The sequence below is a fragment of the Gymnoscopelus braueri genome (assembly GCF_963280865.1).
Source record: "Gymnoscopelus braueri genome assembly, chromosome: 11".
Taxonomy (NCBI): Eukaryota; Metazoa; Chordata; class Actinopteri; order Myctophiformes; family Myctophidae; genus Gymnoscopelus; species Gymnoscopelus braueri.
In genome coordinates, this window is record NC_137613.1 from 43603452 (window position 1) to 43620244 (window position 16793).

Genomic DNA, 16793 nt, shown 5'->3' on the forward strand with positions numbered 1-16793 from the left:
TAATTGCTATAGGATATTAGCATATTAGCTATTAGCATATAGGGCTAATTACCATTGGACATTAGTTTACCAGCTATTGGCATGTGTACTGTTGGAGTGCTAGTGCGTTAGAGCACCTATAGCCAAAGCTTCACGTTCTCTCCCTGCTACAGAACATGTATCAGCTGTTCAACTAAGCAATACAGCACCTCTTCACCTCTCCTGTGCCAGGAGTGTTGCAAATTCCACCCTGTGGAGAAAAGATGTTTCTATGTGTGTGGTAAAGGTATAAATGGTAAATGGTGCATTTTATATAGCACTTTCATCCAAAAAGTGTGCATTACATTCACCCATTCACATACATATTCCCTCACCGCCGCCGGCGGAGGAAACCATGCATGGCAATAAACTTCATCAAGAGCTGTTCAGTGTTCAGGAGGGGTTTAGTGTCAGGATACTTTGAAACGCAGACACTACCGCCCCGTATGATGCAAGGCATTCTCACACTTGTTGCGTCAAACAGGTGACAGGCAGTTTTGATTTCGTCGACTAAAACTATGACGAAAAATGTACGTCGACTACCTTTTTTTCACTGACAAAAACTAGATAAAAACTAAGCTATGATGATTAAACCTAAGACTAAGTATATTGACAATTTCGTCAACAAATACAAACTACACTAAAATGTTAGGGAGGAACTAGCAGAGAAGTAGAAAGAACTAAGTAGAAAGTAGAAAGAACTAAGACAAGTAATTTTTTTTTGAAAATAGCAGATCTACAATCTCACAACGTGTCGCGCTGCAACGTGTTGAGCTTGTAGATCGACTATTTTCAGCACGCAACCAAGTGTAAAATCAGCCATTACAACGCCATCAAGGCCCGCCGAAATACATTTTAGTCGACTAAATCAACTGTAGATTTAGTCGACTATATTTATGATATTTAGTCTAAACTAAAACGACTAAAACTAAAACATTTCAGATGACTAAAATATGACTAAAACTAAATTGAAATTTGCTGTCAAAATCAGCACAGGTGACAGGTTGGGGCAGGATTTGACCATGCGTTTCAATGCGATGGGATTCCCCCTGTATCAGACGTTGACGTGACGGGGCTCTCCTGTCGCATCCAGTGGTGGAAAAAGTACTCAAATTATTTACTTAACTCTTTGACTGCGGTTGACTCGATAACGCGTCAATTGCTATTTTTGTCCAGTTGGCCGTCGACGCGTTAGACGCGTTGGACGCGCGTTCATTGTTTAATCTCTGATCGCGGTATTCTGATCATTTTTCATTCTAGGTTTCGAGTTCCACTTACTTCACCCACACCTGCATCCGGTTTTATGACGCAGATTCCGTTTCCGGTTTTCATTTTTCCCCCTGGTCATTTTCGGCCAGAATAGGGAAACACACGGTTTTTCACATGGTATAAAAAACGAACGGAGAGGTCCACTTCTATAATCTATAGTCTGGGTGACGAACAGTCATCGCCGTCGTGTATCACATCGTATTTTTGGCCGATCGGAGAATCTGAGAACACGTCACATCCGGTTTGACGTATTTCACTGTTTGGCTCTGTTTGGGGGGGGGGGGGCAGCGATGAATGTGTCTATTTGCTGCTCTCTGCTGGTGGAACCATCGTATGTGTTCAAAACCGCAGCTAGACATACTATATGAAAATTAAATAGCAAAACAACAAAACAAAAAAACACGAAAATCGCTGGCACTGGGGGAGTACTTTATGAAAATACTCTGGCAGTCAAAGAGTTAAGTAAAAGTACCAATACTGCAATATAAAAATACTCTGTTACAAGTAAAAGTCCATAATTACAAATTTACTTGAGTAAAAGTACAAAAGTATTGGCATCAAAATGTACTTAAAGTATCAAAAGTAAAAGTACAAAATATTTGAAAATAGCAGATCTACAAGCTCACAACGCGTCGCAATGCGACGAGTTGTGAGCTTGTAGATCGGCTATTTTCAAATAGCCTAGGTATAAAATAGGGTTAAAGTGGTTAATGAATGCGTCACAATATCATAATTTATATCTGAAAAGTAACTAGTAACTAAAGTTTTTAAATAATTGTAGTGGAGTAAAAGTACAATATTTGCCTCTGAGATGTAGTGGAGTAGAAGTAAAAGTATTGGAAATTGGAAATACTCAAGTAAAGTACAAATACCTAAAAAAATTACTTAAGTACAGTAATTAAGTAAATGTACTTAGTTACTTTCCACCACTGGTCGGATCGCATGTTGAGGAGGATGGGTGATTTACGATTATGATTGTTCTAAGCCTAACGGTATGCAACTCAAACGCCGCTGAGTAGGCAGAGGCGGACATCGGGTCTCACTATTACTCCCTGCAATAACCTCAGAAGCACTTATATCACTAATTCCAGCCAGGACTGCATGGCTGGCAGTCATGACGCCCATGTCGAGGGTCATGAATAAGGCGCCGGCGCGGTAATCTCGTTATTCATCTCGCTTTGTATCAGAAAGCACCTTCACCTCTCTCTATCACCTGGTAACGATTTGGAAAGTGCATACATAACCTCATGGTAATTGGTGGTAATTTATTTAAAACAGGACTTGGACAGAAATTATCTCTTACCAGGCAACATAATACTCCAAATTGATCGCTTGCCAATGCAAACAACCACCATTGCTTACTGATAAAACAGAGGAAATATCTGGAATGAAAATCAACAAAACAGTTCCTTTGGCTCCCGTACTCCCCTTTTAACCCATTCAAACCGGGAAAGCATCTGTGTTACCACTTTAACCATTATTTTATATATGTATATATTCAAAAATAGCAGATGTACAAGCTCATAGCGCGGCACCGAGTGCCGCGCAATGAGCTTGTAGATCCACACATTTTGTGTGCAAAAAATGTGTGCAAATCTTCGAATATATTTTTAAAGCGATTTTTTTTTACTCAAATCTTTGCTTCTACATATTTTGAGATGGGGGTCCGCAGCCATGAACAACATATAATTTTGGGGGTCCTTGACATGAAAAGGTTTGAGAACCACTGATATTATAGCAACATAAGTTTTTTCTAAAAACTGTTAGGATTTAGAAGACATTTGTAGAATCCACCAGAAGCAAAGAACAAATGTTCGCTTTAAAAAATGTATTCAAAGATTTGCACACATTTTCATGATTTTTCAAAAATAGCAGATCTACAAGCTCATAGCGCATTTTTGAATAGCCAAAGTATAAGATAATGGTTAAAAATCGAAAATGACAGATGCTTTCCCGGGTCTTAATGGGTTAAGTCGGGCAAAATGGAGGATGATATTTTGGACGACGCTCTGGTGCAGGATCCTCCCGAAGGGGTTTGGATTGAAAAACGCGGTGGCCCCTTGTTGCAGAGATAAATGCTGTTGTCTGGTTCACCCTCTGTTTCACTTCAGCTCCCTCTGTCTCATTTGGCGGGCAGCTGCTATTCTGCGGCTCAGAGGGTTGCCAGGTGTATCCCTGGCCCTTAGTATGCGGAGCTGCCCAACAGGTTTAATGTCATTTCAAAGTGTCTCTTTGTGCCCCGTAATCATTATCCCCCCCCCCCCCCCGATAAGATAAACAGGTAAACAAAGGTTGTTTACAGAGAAGGACGATGGGAAAAACCACACTGTTGACAAAGTGGCTGATGTTTGCTCATCAGCGGGCTGCGGGTCTTTCACAGGGACAGAGGACACACATGCATACACAAAATAATATCATTTTGCACAGGGATTTGCCCCCTCCCCACGCACGCACGCACGCACACACACACACACACACACACACACACACACACACACACACACACACACACACACACACACACACACACACACACACACACACACACACACACACACACACACACACACACACACACACACACACACACACACACACAGAAACCGATGTTCATCAAAAAAAATCTGATTATTGAGAAGTGTGTCTAATGTCTGCCTCTCTCTCTCTCTCTCTCTTTTCTCTAAGGGGAAACAGATGACCAATACACAGTCTCATGTTCCTCATAAGACTATCCATATTTTTTTCGTTGCACAGACCACGCTATCTTCATTCAGAGGCTCCATCTCTGTGTGACTTAGTGTGTGTGTACATTGTACTTGTCTATATCGTTACTGTCTGCCTTGTATTTGTCATCCTTTTGTGTGGGTCGGTTGGTCTGGTTTCTCTTGCTAAAGGAAGACCTCAAAATGTCATGTCTTGTTTCTCATAGACAATTACGTGGCTGAAGAGCGTGGGAAAGCCGATTGCAATAGCAAGTGCAAGTTCACATCCTGCCACGGAAACTTCCTTTCAATAAAAGAGCTTTGCTGCCCCGCAGCATGCAACAAATGGCACATCAGCTATGATGACACTTCATCCAAAACATATTGATGTTGCTGCAAACGCTGTAAAATTGAGTGGGCATTTGGTTTAATCCATATGCGCAATATCAAGTAATGGTTGCGTTGATATGGCAACCATTGCACTGCAGTGCAACTTTGAGCAACATTTTACTTGAATAGTTGTGCATGAGGCTTTATACGGCATCATGATAGTATTGATCATTTGGTCATGTATATAAGCACATTATAGGCATAATAAACATTATGTTTGAATAGTTTATACAACTTTGTCCTCTAAGACATTACCAAGATACCCAATATTATTATGTATTTTTATATTAAAAGCAAACAAAATATAAATATATAAAATATCATTTTAATCATATCTTGATTCTGGCATGAAAATTGTACGAAAAGCTATAGGCTGTATTTTTTATGGATGCACGATATTGACATTTTGGCCCGATTATCCATTAAATGCATGGTCAAATTAACCGATGCCAATTGCAATGAAAGTTTCAAGTAGGGTTTACCCTTCACCTGTTATACAGTAACTGTAATTCTGGGTACAGATACAAATGTCTAAAAACAGCGCATTCTTACCCGATCTACAGATTACTTTATTAGGCCTACATCAAGTCACGTGGGTACTGAATGAATAACAATTGCAAGGCAAATACATACAAATATTTCTTCTGCATATTCTGTACTATATTCTGGACTTTCCACATGGCCCAAAATATTTTTTTACTCATCAACATTTCTAATGTTCCCAATATGTATAAGTAGCCTGAGCTGCAAGTGCTTTTGGTTTATTTTAGATGGCTTATAATGCCTTTTAGTCATTTTTGATGCAATTCTGAAGCTTCAAATGCTTCAAATGTGTCTCATGCACAACTTTTCAAGTGTTAATCACTTAAAACATATACTTTGGATTGGGGTCCCCCAGGGCTCTAAACTTGGACCCATCCCTTTTGCCTGATACACAAAATATTTTAGCCGAAAATAGCCGATCTGCAAGCTCACAACTTGCCATGTTGCAAACCGTTTGTGAGCTTGTGCATATGGTACCTTCAGCAAATGTTTGCCTAGTATGACACAGACAGAATATGGACGCTAGGTTTCAAGTGGTTAAGATGGTATGGTATCCGACAAAGAGGTAACACTGCCACCAGTGGAAGTCACAGGAACAACACGTGTGACCAAAGTAATCAGTAATTCTGTATTGAAGCTATCCTGTGCTGCCTTACTGGACAACACTCAACCATAAGCACACAACACACGTGCACCCTATCCTACACTAACACTCCCCCAACTGAACTCTCTTGACCATTATTATGTTCAAATTGATTACACACCACACACACACACACACACACACACACACACACACACACACACACACACACACACACACACACACACACACACACACACACACACACACACACACACACACACACACACACACACACACACATCCCTGACCATGATTACATTTAAATTGGTTACAGCAATTGCGGTGGTAAATCAATAGTCTAATCTACCATCAGTCAATAACTAGCCAGAGCTATTAAATACTGTTATGACCAAAGCGTTTGGAAGCACACGAGGAAATAATAGGAAGCCATAGATAGCAGCTAAGAGGAGAGCAAACTAACAACACTTCATTCCTGTGTGATATATGAGGTCGCGTGTAGGAAGACCTCGTGTGAGGTAGATAGGCCTACATCACACACACACACACACACCGCACCACACCGTGACCATACCGCGCGCGCACGCACGCACACACACACACACACACACACACACACACACACCCACGCGCGCGCACACACACACACGCACACGCACACGCACACACACATACTGAGAGTAGTCTAGAGGTACTAAACAATGCACCATTGCTCAAGAACAAAGTGTCATGACTAAAATTCAATGGTCAGCATGTGTTCGTAAGGTTGTGTTTTTTCCTCTTAAATGTCCCCTCTCTGGGATGCAAGCCCATAAAAAATGTAGCCATACTGGGAGAACAGGTAATAAAAAAGCCAGAAAATAAAATAAAAAATAAAATAAACACTTTGGTTCTCTAACAATGTTTTTCGTTTTATTACTTGTACTTACTTTGTTCTTACTTATTTTTATTGCTCGTTCAAACTTTTTGTTTTACTGCCCTAGCTAAATTAAAACTATTGGCTCTCAGCTGGCTACATGATTCAAGGACGTTGGGACCTTGGGAGCTTGCCAGGTTCAGAGGGACTCACTTTTTCACCTTCACCCTGGGATCCCTTTCAACAAATGGCTGACAGCTCAGGTCCCTGATGTTAACAGAAATGTGTTTCTTTGTCATTTTTTTTACTTTCCCCCAGGTGGCTGTTTTTAGTTCACAACCCTCCATCGCAAGGTAATCATCATTTACCTGAGAATCTAACAGTGAACCGTACAACCTCTTGTTCCTTATATTAAAATCTGAAACTCTCCAGATGGTGGTTCAATTTCCAGAGCATATCTGGAGAGATAACACAATGTCCACGAAACTAACTCTTGAGCAGTGGTGGAACAAGTACAGACATTTTTTATATGTTAAAGTATCAATACTGCAAAAAAGAAATACTCTGTTCCAAGTAAAAGTCTGGAATGCAAAATGTACTTTAGTAAAAGTACTTAAGTATGGCATAAACATTTACTTAAAGTACCAAAAGTAAAAGTACTCATTATGCAGAATGTCCCGTGTAATTTTTTCAAATGTATAAAAATATTTTGAAAATAAAAAAGCAGATCTACAAGATCACAATGCGTCGCGATTGATCTACAAGATCACAATGCGTCGCATCGCGACGCATTGTGAGCTTGTAGATCGGCTATTTTCAAATGGCTGAAATCTATATAGGGCTGAAGTGGTTAATGTATGTTTTGTAATAATAATCCAAATCTACAAAGTAGTTCTAGTAACTAAAGTTTTCAAATTAATGTAGTGGAGTAAAAGTGCAATATTTGAATCGAAGATGTAGTGGAGTAGAAGCAAAAGTATTGGAAATTGGAAATACTCAAGTAAAGTACAAATACCTCAAAATTGTACTCAAGTACAGTACTTAAGTAAATGTACTTAGTTACTTTCCACCACTGCTCTTGAGTATAGTAACACAAAGGGTTTAAGTTCAATCACTAGATTGATGGTGGTTCAAATCCATTCAGTCCTAAATCTCCTCAACAATGGAACAACCAGGTCCACAATAAGCACAAAGCAGGAAAGCAGGAAATGCTTAAACGGTTGTATAGAACTTACCAGATGGTCGGCGGTTCGGACCCCTCCACCTCCAGGTAGTCGTACTTCTCCTCCGTCTGGAAGTCTGTAAAGACGACAGAGATGGTGTCTCCGGGTTCAGCCAATAGGATCCATGTACAGTCGGCCTGGTTACCATAGTTGCCGGGGTAACCGGGACTGGTCACCACCCCACTGCCGCCCCTCACAGTGCCCCCACATGTGTCCTCAGCTGTCAATCAAATCAGAATGACAAATAGAAAACCTGGGTTAGGGAGAGGAGGAGGGACCGAGGGGCGGGACCTTTTTTTTTTAATTGAATTGGTTTTTGGATGTATTTCTTTTGATTTCTGACTTAATCAGCCTGGTCATTTAACAAATGCTTCAGTCAACTTAACTGGGTGTCCAATTTTCAATTAAGAACACAAGCTTAATTGCCTCATCATTATTTCTCAACCAATCAAATAGCTAGGAAGTCAGCCAGCCCAACTCCCCACCTCTCTCGGAGGTTTGTCAAATTTGTTTTGACGGTTTAATTTGTTTATTTGTTGGCTTTATTTTGGGGGCTTTATAAGTATAATTTCAAATCATTGTAACTAAGTCATAATTGCTTACAAACAAATTTCATATTTATGTCTTGGACTATTGGATTGCTTTCTGGCAACCCGGCCGATAGTGTCAGGATCAAGTGCGCCCTGTTAGCCAATCAGAATCAAGGGTGGGGTTAAGGGGTCAGGCTGTATTTCCTGTCAGACCCAGAAGCTGCTCTCCTCTCCACCAATCACCAAAGTTCCGCTCTCCTTTCCTCCAATCACAGAGCTCCGGTCTCATCTCCTCCAATCCCCTCCAAGGAAGTTTAGATTATGCTGCATCCCAATTGTCAGGTTTCATTGTCAATAGAAATCAATGAATATTTTGTGAATTTGGAGAACCTTAGGACCAGATGTGACTCTATCGATCAATTGTTTACTCACATCTGATTGATAATGATACAGATAGCTGAATTGAGAGTGAATCTTGATTGCTCTATAACAGATAAAGACACATGGATTGCGCTGTGCACACGGCATAAATTATACACATATAATTTATAGAGACACACCCACAGAGAAAAACATATCACACTGAACCTTATTCTGTCAACCCGGAGGACTGGCTTTAATCTACCACTGTAGGCAGGACCTTGTTCAAATATTTTTTTTCTCTTCTCTTTCAGATCACTTTTAATTTCATGTTCTTACTGACTTTCAACAAGTAGGCGAACATTTTCTGAAATGTTCATTTTTTTTCAAAAATAGCAACAATAGCCAATCTGTAAGCTCACAAGGTTGGCTATTTCCGCCACGTGACAAAGTATAAAATAGTGGTTAAAAGATTTAAAGAAAGGTGACTAACCCATTAATATGTAACAGGCAATGAAAGCCTTGTAGTTACATTTGAAATGAAGGATTTCATTAAAAGTGAAGTGAGCCTAAGCCATGATATCCCATGCCCCCGGTGACAAAAAGATACACTGTTAAAAAAAACTTTTTTTTCTGTGAGTGTAGAAGTCCAACGGTAACCATGGTATAAATTATACCTGTATAATTTATAGTCACACATAAAGAGGGCATACTGTGCTCTTAAAAAGGAGCATCTTCCGCACGTCATCGGCAAATCTAATTTGGGACAACACACATTTTGTGAATCATGCAAATCATATGGCCTGTACAAGACTTTGGTACGTCTTGAAAAGCAGCATTGGATGTCTGTTGTCCCAAACTACACTCACAGTTGAGCAGAAAATGACAACGTCCATTTTGAGAGACTTGACAAACGCTGTCAGGTGTATACATGCACGACCACGCGGCGTTGCGGTGGAGATGCATGTACAGATGACAGAGAGAGAGAGAGAGAGAGGGGGGAGGGACCAAGCCAGACTCCGCCCATATGGTGGGAGGCAGAGAGAATAACTGTGGTCCTCGAGTCACACAGAGGAACAGACAGGAACCAACAGAAATGAATAGAAACCAACTGAGACAAACGGGGGGCAGTAATTAGACATTGAGAAGAGCAGACTGGAACAAGTAGAGACAGTTATAAACAGAACAGAACAGAAACTACTATCAGTTAGCATGAAAGGCACACCTGTGTGCGCGCACGCACACACAGTCACACACACACGCACACACGCACGCACGCACGCACGCACGCACGCACGCACGCACGCGCATAAAACACAAACGCACACATGGAGAGAGATAAGAACAAAAGACCAAAATGTAAAATATCTGATAGCAGGTAGTACATAGAAACAGATGTTAACCAACATAAATTGACATAAAGGAACAGAAATGAGACAAATACAACACAAATTAAATAGAAACAGACATGAACAGGCAGTATCAGTGTTACAAATAAAATAAAATAAATACTGACTCAAAACATATTAGTGAAAGTAATTTCAGGCAACACTAGCAACTCTCTTAAAAAGAATAAAAAGAAAAGAAAGCTGATCAAGTTGTTTCAACATTATAGCACATGCCCTTAGCGTGTGTGTGTGTGTGTGTGTGTGTGTGTGTGTGTGTGTGTGTGTATACATGTGTGTGTGTGAGAAAAATATCACCCATTGTGTTGTCCTGAATCACACTCAATAACACTCACTCACCTTTTTTTAAATGCAATCAACATTCAATGATTCAGCTCAACAGTCAGATAGACACACCATTCAGCTGGTTAGACAGACAGACATACAGACAGACAGACAGACAGACAGACAGACAGACAGACAGACAGACAGACAGACAGACAGACAGACAGACAGACAGACAGACAGACAGACAGACAGACAGACAGACAGACAGACAGAGACATGCCATTCCGTTAGCCAGACTGCACAGACAATTCGTATACTGTCATTCATTACAAGCAGACCACTAAGTTGACCGGAATCCCTGCAGGGCTCTATGCTAGGCACCCTGCTGTTTTCACTTTACACTGAATAACTTGACCCAAAATAGCCGATCCATAAGCAGAACATTTCAACTCAGGTGCCCTGTCTTGCACAACAACACCATACGGGGAAGCTCCCCCAAGTCATAAATGTACAGGAACAAAAAAACACCATTTCAATGTCACCAAGGTCACATACAGGCATTGGTTCTCAAAGTGGGATCCGGGGACCCCCAGGGGTCCTTGGCGGGGTACCAGGGGGTCCCCAGTCTAAACTAGTAACAATTAGTCACTAAATTAGCGTAACAATTATCTTATACCATACAAAAGGATATACCATATATACAATATGTTATACTTTGGCTATTCAAAAATAGCAGATCTACAAGCTCGTAGCGCGGCACCGAGTGCCGCGCTACGAGCTTGTAGATCTGCTATTTTTGAAAAATCATGACATTTTTCGCAAATCTTTGAATATGTATATATTTTTAAAGCGAGCATGTTTAACTCAAATCTTTGCTTCTGGGGGGGGGGGGGGGGGGGGTCACCGTCACAAAATATGAGACGGGGGTCCACAGCCAAATACATATAATGTTGGGGGCCCTTGATATGAAATAGTTTGAGAACAGAACCACTGACATAGACTACAGAACAGTCAGCTGCAGTATGTCTAGCCACTTGTACAGCCAAGGGTAGGATCCCACACCTCATCTGGGTACAAAGTGACCTAGCCTCTCTCTGCTTAGATATGATGTTACATAAGGCTCTGCAGCAAATTCCTTCTTTATCTGCATAGGTTCTAAACGTTGGCTTTGGACAGACACCCCAGACAGCCACTGCTTTATAACGCCATCAATCAACATCTCTTTAACCCATTAAGACCGGGAACGCATCTGTGTCATTTTCATTCAAAAAGATTTACAGATACAAGCTCATAGCTAGGCACTGAGTGCAGCGCTATGAGCTTGTATATCTGATATTTTGTTTGACAAATGTATGTACCTATATTATTTTTTAAAGCGAACATTTGTAACTCAAATATTTGCTTCTGGAGATTCTGCAATCCGCATTAATTCATTAATTTTGTTTTTATTTTATTGAATTTTTTTATTTTTTACTTATGTTGCTATATATCAGTGGTTCTCAAACTTTTCCATGTCAAGGACCCCCAAAATGATATGTATTTGGTCGTGGACCCCCATTTAAAACATATTTTGTTCCAAGGACCCCCAAAAGCAAATATGTGAGTTAAAAAAATGTATATATAAAGATTTTCACACAGTTTCACGATATATTTTTGGAAAAATAGCAGATCTATGAGCTTGTATATCTGCTATTTTTGAATAGCCCAAAGACATCTAAAATGATACAGAGGGGTTCCCGGATTGAATGGGTTAACCATTCTGACATTGCATCTTATGACTGTTCATAAATATATATTGCAGGTTAGCCTGCATTATTTCAGTAATGATGCTCTTTTTTTCATTATCGTATATTCTCTGGCATGTATTTATCATGCAGTTCCAAAACTGGACCATCTTGACTTTTAAACCGACTCCTACGCGATCCCAAACCAAATCTATAAAGCGACCTTTGGGACAAATGTTATGCACAATACCTGACTGTATTGCTCTATTCCTCTGTAATTATGCACAATACCTGACTGTATTGCTCTATTCCTCTGTAAAGCACTTGCTTTATTCTTGCACTGTAAAGCACTTTGAGCTGCATTTCATGTCATGAAAGGTGCTATACAAAAAAAGTCTATTATTATTATTATCATTATTATCAACCTTTAGAGTTATCTGAGTGGCCCCATAATTCTGTTCCTATTGGAAAAAAATCATAATGGCTCATGGACAAGAAATAAGTGTATGATTCATGAAGAAACCTTACTGCCTTTTGAGTTACTATTTGATTGGCCCTTGAGTTGACCATTAGCTTCACTCCACATAAGCTGTGGAAGCAAGACCACACATTGCATATGACAACACACTGAATCCTGTTGTTTGTTTTGTGTTTGTTTGAGATTTAAAAATAATTATAATTGCTTTTTTTTTTTCCATTGGGTTTCAAATATTTTGTATTGTACACTTACACATGTACACAGCCATCCGGACACCTTTTGTTTGCTTTTTGTTATTTACCAATTTTCCGGAGCCTTCGAGTCTACAGCTATGTTGATAATAGTCCAGGCAAACTAGCTTATTAGTCAGGTTGCTTAGGACCAGATTTTAGGAAAATGTGGACACGGCTGACAAAAGCGCCACATTTTTTCTATATGCTCTCCATCACCATAAGTTTCATTTTGGACGGGGAGCCACGTCATCAAGATGGCAGAAGGCGGCCATCTTGGATTTCAAAGATGGCCACCATGTAATATCTATAAGTGCCAATATCTCGGTTTCCAAGCCACTTAGAAGGTCAATCTTGGTGTCAAAATATATGTTTTTGGGGTCAAGGAATTCAATAAAGCTATTGGGAATATCAACAAGTGACTATTTCTGCCATGATTTGGACATTTGGTTCATTCTGGCATTCGGTGCGTCATAATCACCCGTTGCTGAGCTTCGTGAGACGTTTTAAACCACATCGTGTTGTACCGCAAACTTAACTTAAACTGTCATTTACTTGCCTAATTAGTAAATGATAAACACACAAAATGAGAAACACATGGCGTGGCTTCGATGTGGATCTCTGCCGTCATGGTGATGATGTCATATTGATGACATCACTCTTGCCCAATTATGGAGGGGGCGGCATCCTGCACACATCGGTGTTGCTAGGCATGCATGGCAACTGATTATGTTGTGAGTGAGGTCAGACCAAAGCTCTGCTCAGATATATGAGGTGTGAAGTTACTTTAGACTTCCACTTCTAGACCAGGCGATGCTGTGTCCACACGTGTTGTGAGAGAAAGGTATACAGAACTTTGGTAGACAAAGAATACAGGGAGATAGAGAGGGCACATTTTCCAGCCTCAACACAACTCTGTTCCCATCACAGTCCATGTACAGCAGCAGCGCTGACCATGAACCGCCACTCCTGGGAGGAGTGTGGTCCCAATCCTCCCAGACTAAGCTCTCCTGTTCTGAGTCTACCTTCACGTCTCATCCGAGCCACGACGACCTCAACCACCAAACGCTGAGGCATGGACATATCTGCTCAGAGGCCCGTCAGCAAATAGTCAGCTCTGTAACCAGCCGGAAACACGGAGACACAGACCCACCAAAATCTCAAAGCCATCAACGGTTTACCGAGGTTTTAACTCAACCAGGAGATGTAAAGAAAAATCAGACGATTTACAAAGGAAAGAAAACTCACATCTGTAAACAGTGTCACAAAGGTTTCAGTGAGTCAGGTAGTCTGAACAGACACCAGCATGTCCACACTGGAGAGAAACCTTTCCACTGTAAACAGTGTGACAAGAGTTTCAATTACTTAGGTAATCTGAAGACACACCAGTGTATTCACACTGGAGAGAAACCTTTCCACTGTAAACTATGTGACAAGAGTTTCAGTGTCTTAGATAGTCTTAAGAATCACCAGCGTATTCACACTGGAGAAAAACCTTTCCACTGTAAACAGTGTGACAAGAGTTTCAATCAGATAAGTCACCTGAAGACACACCAGCGTGTCCACACCGGAGAAAAACCTTTCCACTGTAAACTATGTGACAAGAGTTTCAGTGTCTTAGATAGTCTTAAGAATCACCAGCGTGTCCACACCGGAGAAAAACCTTTCCACTGTAAACTATGTGACAAGAGTTTCAATGACTTAAGCAATCTGAGGAAACACCAGCGTATTCACACTGGAGAAAAACCTTTCCACTGTAAACTATGTGACAAGAGTTTCAGTGTCTTAAATAGTCTTAAGAAACACCAGCGTATCCACACTGGAGAGAAACCTTTCCACTGTAAACTATGTGACAAGAGTTTCAGTGTCTTAGATAGTCTTAAGAATCACCAGCGTATTCACACTGGAGAAAAACCTTTCCACTGTAAACAGTGTGACAAGAGTTTCAATCAGATAAGTCACCTGAGGACACACCAGCATGTCCACACCGGAGAAAAACCTTTCCACTGTAAACTATGTGACAAGAGTTTCAATGACTTAAGTAATCTGAGGAAACACCAGCGTATTCACACTGGAGAAAAACCTTTCCACTGTAAACTATGTGACAAGAGTTTCAGTGTCTTAGATAGTCTTAAGAGACACCAGCGTCTCCACAGATGTAAAATCTGAAGACACACCTGCGTTGTGAAACATGTATGATGATGATCAATAATGATCTCACAGAGCATTCCAATCCACGCTGGAGGCTAATATAACCAAATCAGGCTGTTACTGCATGCTTACAGAGAGAGAGGGGCAACGATCCGGTGGGAGGTTACCATAATGCTTCATTTATGCACGTACCACATGCTGCACACAGAAATACAAGGGTATCCAGTTTTAAAGGTGTCCTACCACTAACAAAGATGAAAATGATGTAAATATGCATTGCTAGAATGAACATATTTATTTGATCTTGGTACAAACTAAAATCAAGTGGTATTCTCAATAGCTTAAATGCATTCCTTGACACCAAGATTAACCTTCTAAGTGGCTTGGAAGCCGAGATATTGGCACTTATAGCTATTACATGGTGGCCATCTTTGAAATCCAAGATGGCCCGCCTTCTGCCATCTTGATGACGTGGCTCCCCGTCCAAAATGAAACTTATGGTGATGGAGAGCAAAAAAAATTGGCGCTTTTGTCAGCCGTGTCCACATTTTTTTGCTAACAGCCCTGACTATATCTTGCACCTAAAAGTCAAAGTAATTCTAACAGAATTGTTTTTCTTCACAGATCATTTTTATGTAGTCACCAAAACACCATACTAAAGGTCCTAAGAAATCCTAGTTGTGGAACTATGTTTCATTGGCATCAATCCAAGAGTCCAATTTTCATACGTCTGAGATTTTAATTGACTTCCAAATACATTTTGAGGTGAGGAATTCAGATAAAGTACCCTGACTGAAGTGCAAGGGAGTCCATGTTTTTTTTTGGCATGTGCATATGGCTTTTTGACAATAATTGGTGGACATTTTGGATTGATGCCAATTAAACTTAGTTCCGCAACTAGGATTTCTTAAGACTTTTAGTACTGTATGTTGTTCTGGACACCTCATAAAAATGATGTATGGTGAAACTAATTTTGTTACAATTGTGACATACTAGTTTAGCTGGACTATAAGGTAACAAGCAAGCAAGGGAAACAGGTGTGTTTGTTGTGCAACAGTGCATTGACTGCATTTAACTCCTTCTAGGGCAGTGGATACAAGTAATAAAAGCCCATTATATCACGTCGAGAAACTGAACAGCCGCTTGCAATTCGGACAAACTCCCGCAAGTTTAAAGCATGAAGAAATACAAGCATTTGGTAAAGCGCACCTTCAGAGCTGTGTTTCATATTGGACCGTGAACAAGGAAATGGATGTGAATGTTTAATGTTATATGGATGGACTCTTTTGAAGGACCATGGATGCTGCGGAGCACAACTATTGCTGGACTAAGAAGCACTTAGAATTTACTATTGAAATTATTTATATGCATAAACAAGACAATCGTCGTTGTTCGAATAAAATGTGACAATGTCAGACAACTTGAGCAAAGCTTTGCCAGACTGCCACGGGTGCAGCGGTGCAGAGGAGAGAAGACATTTGCTCGAGCTGACAAGGATCAATCAGTTGTTATGCCAGATGAGCGTTTCTGTTGTAGTAAAAGTAGTCTATCAAAGTCTATCTCTTCCTCGATCACGGCCGCACGTCTGAAAAGCTGCACGGAAAGCGGGGCTGCAAGCCCAGGAGGTTGAATTAAAAACAAGGAAAGAAAATGTTCAAATAAGCACCGACATTGCAGCCTCTACCGCCGAGCTAAAGGTTCTCGATCAATTTGAAGCGTGTCGTTGCTGTCGGGGCAGAAACCTCCTATCTCCATATTCTAACTTTTTGTGTGTTTTTTTTTTCGTACATTAATGCCCCGCTTGATCGTCCTACAGCGTCACACAAAAGCATCAAAAATAGCAGATCCACAAGCTCGAAACGCGTCCCGAAGCGACGCGTTTTGAGCTTGTAGATCTGCTACTTTAGCTGTTTTTGAATTTGAACAGTTTTGGACGTATGAGGTTTCCGCCCGACAGAGACACTATTAAGAATATGATGAAATGATCAAAGAACATTCAGAATCAATGATCTTCGAGCATCACCAATATACAGTAATTCCCC

The 16793-nt window shown here is 40.6% G+C and overlaps 1 protein-coding gene across 1 annotated transcript in view; it reads right to left on the minus strand.

Moving 5' to 3' along the window:
* Positions 1 to 16793, minus strand: part of csmd3b (CUB and Sushi multiple domains 3b) — a 592566-nt gene that overhangs the window by 295036 nt on the left and 280737 nt on the right. Inside the window, exon 5 of the mRNA XM_080442703.1 lies at positions 7618 to 7825. Coding sequence (XP_080298829.1) covers positions 7618 to 7825 — 208 coding nt within the window. The remainder of the gene's footprint in view (positions 1 to 7617; positions 7826 to 16793) is intronic.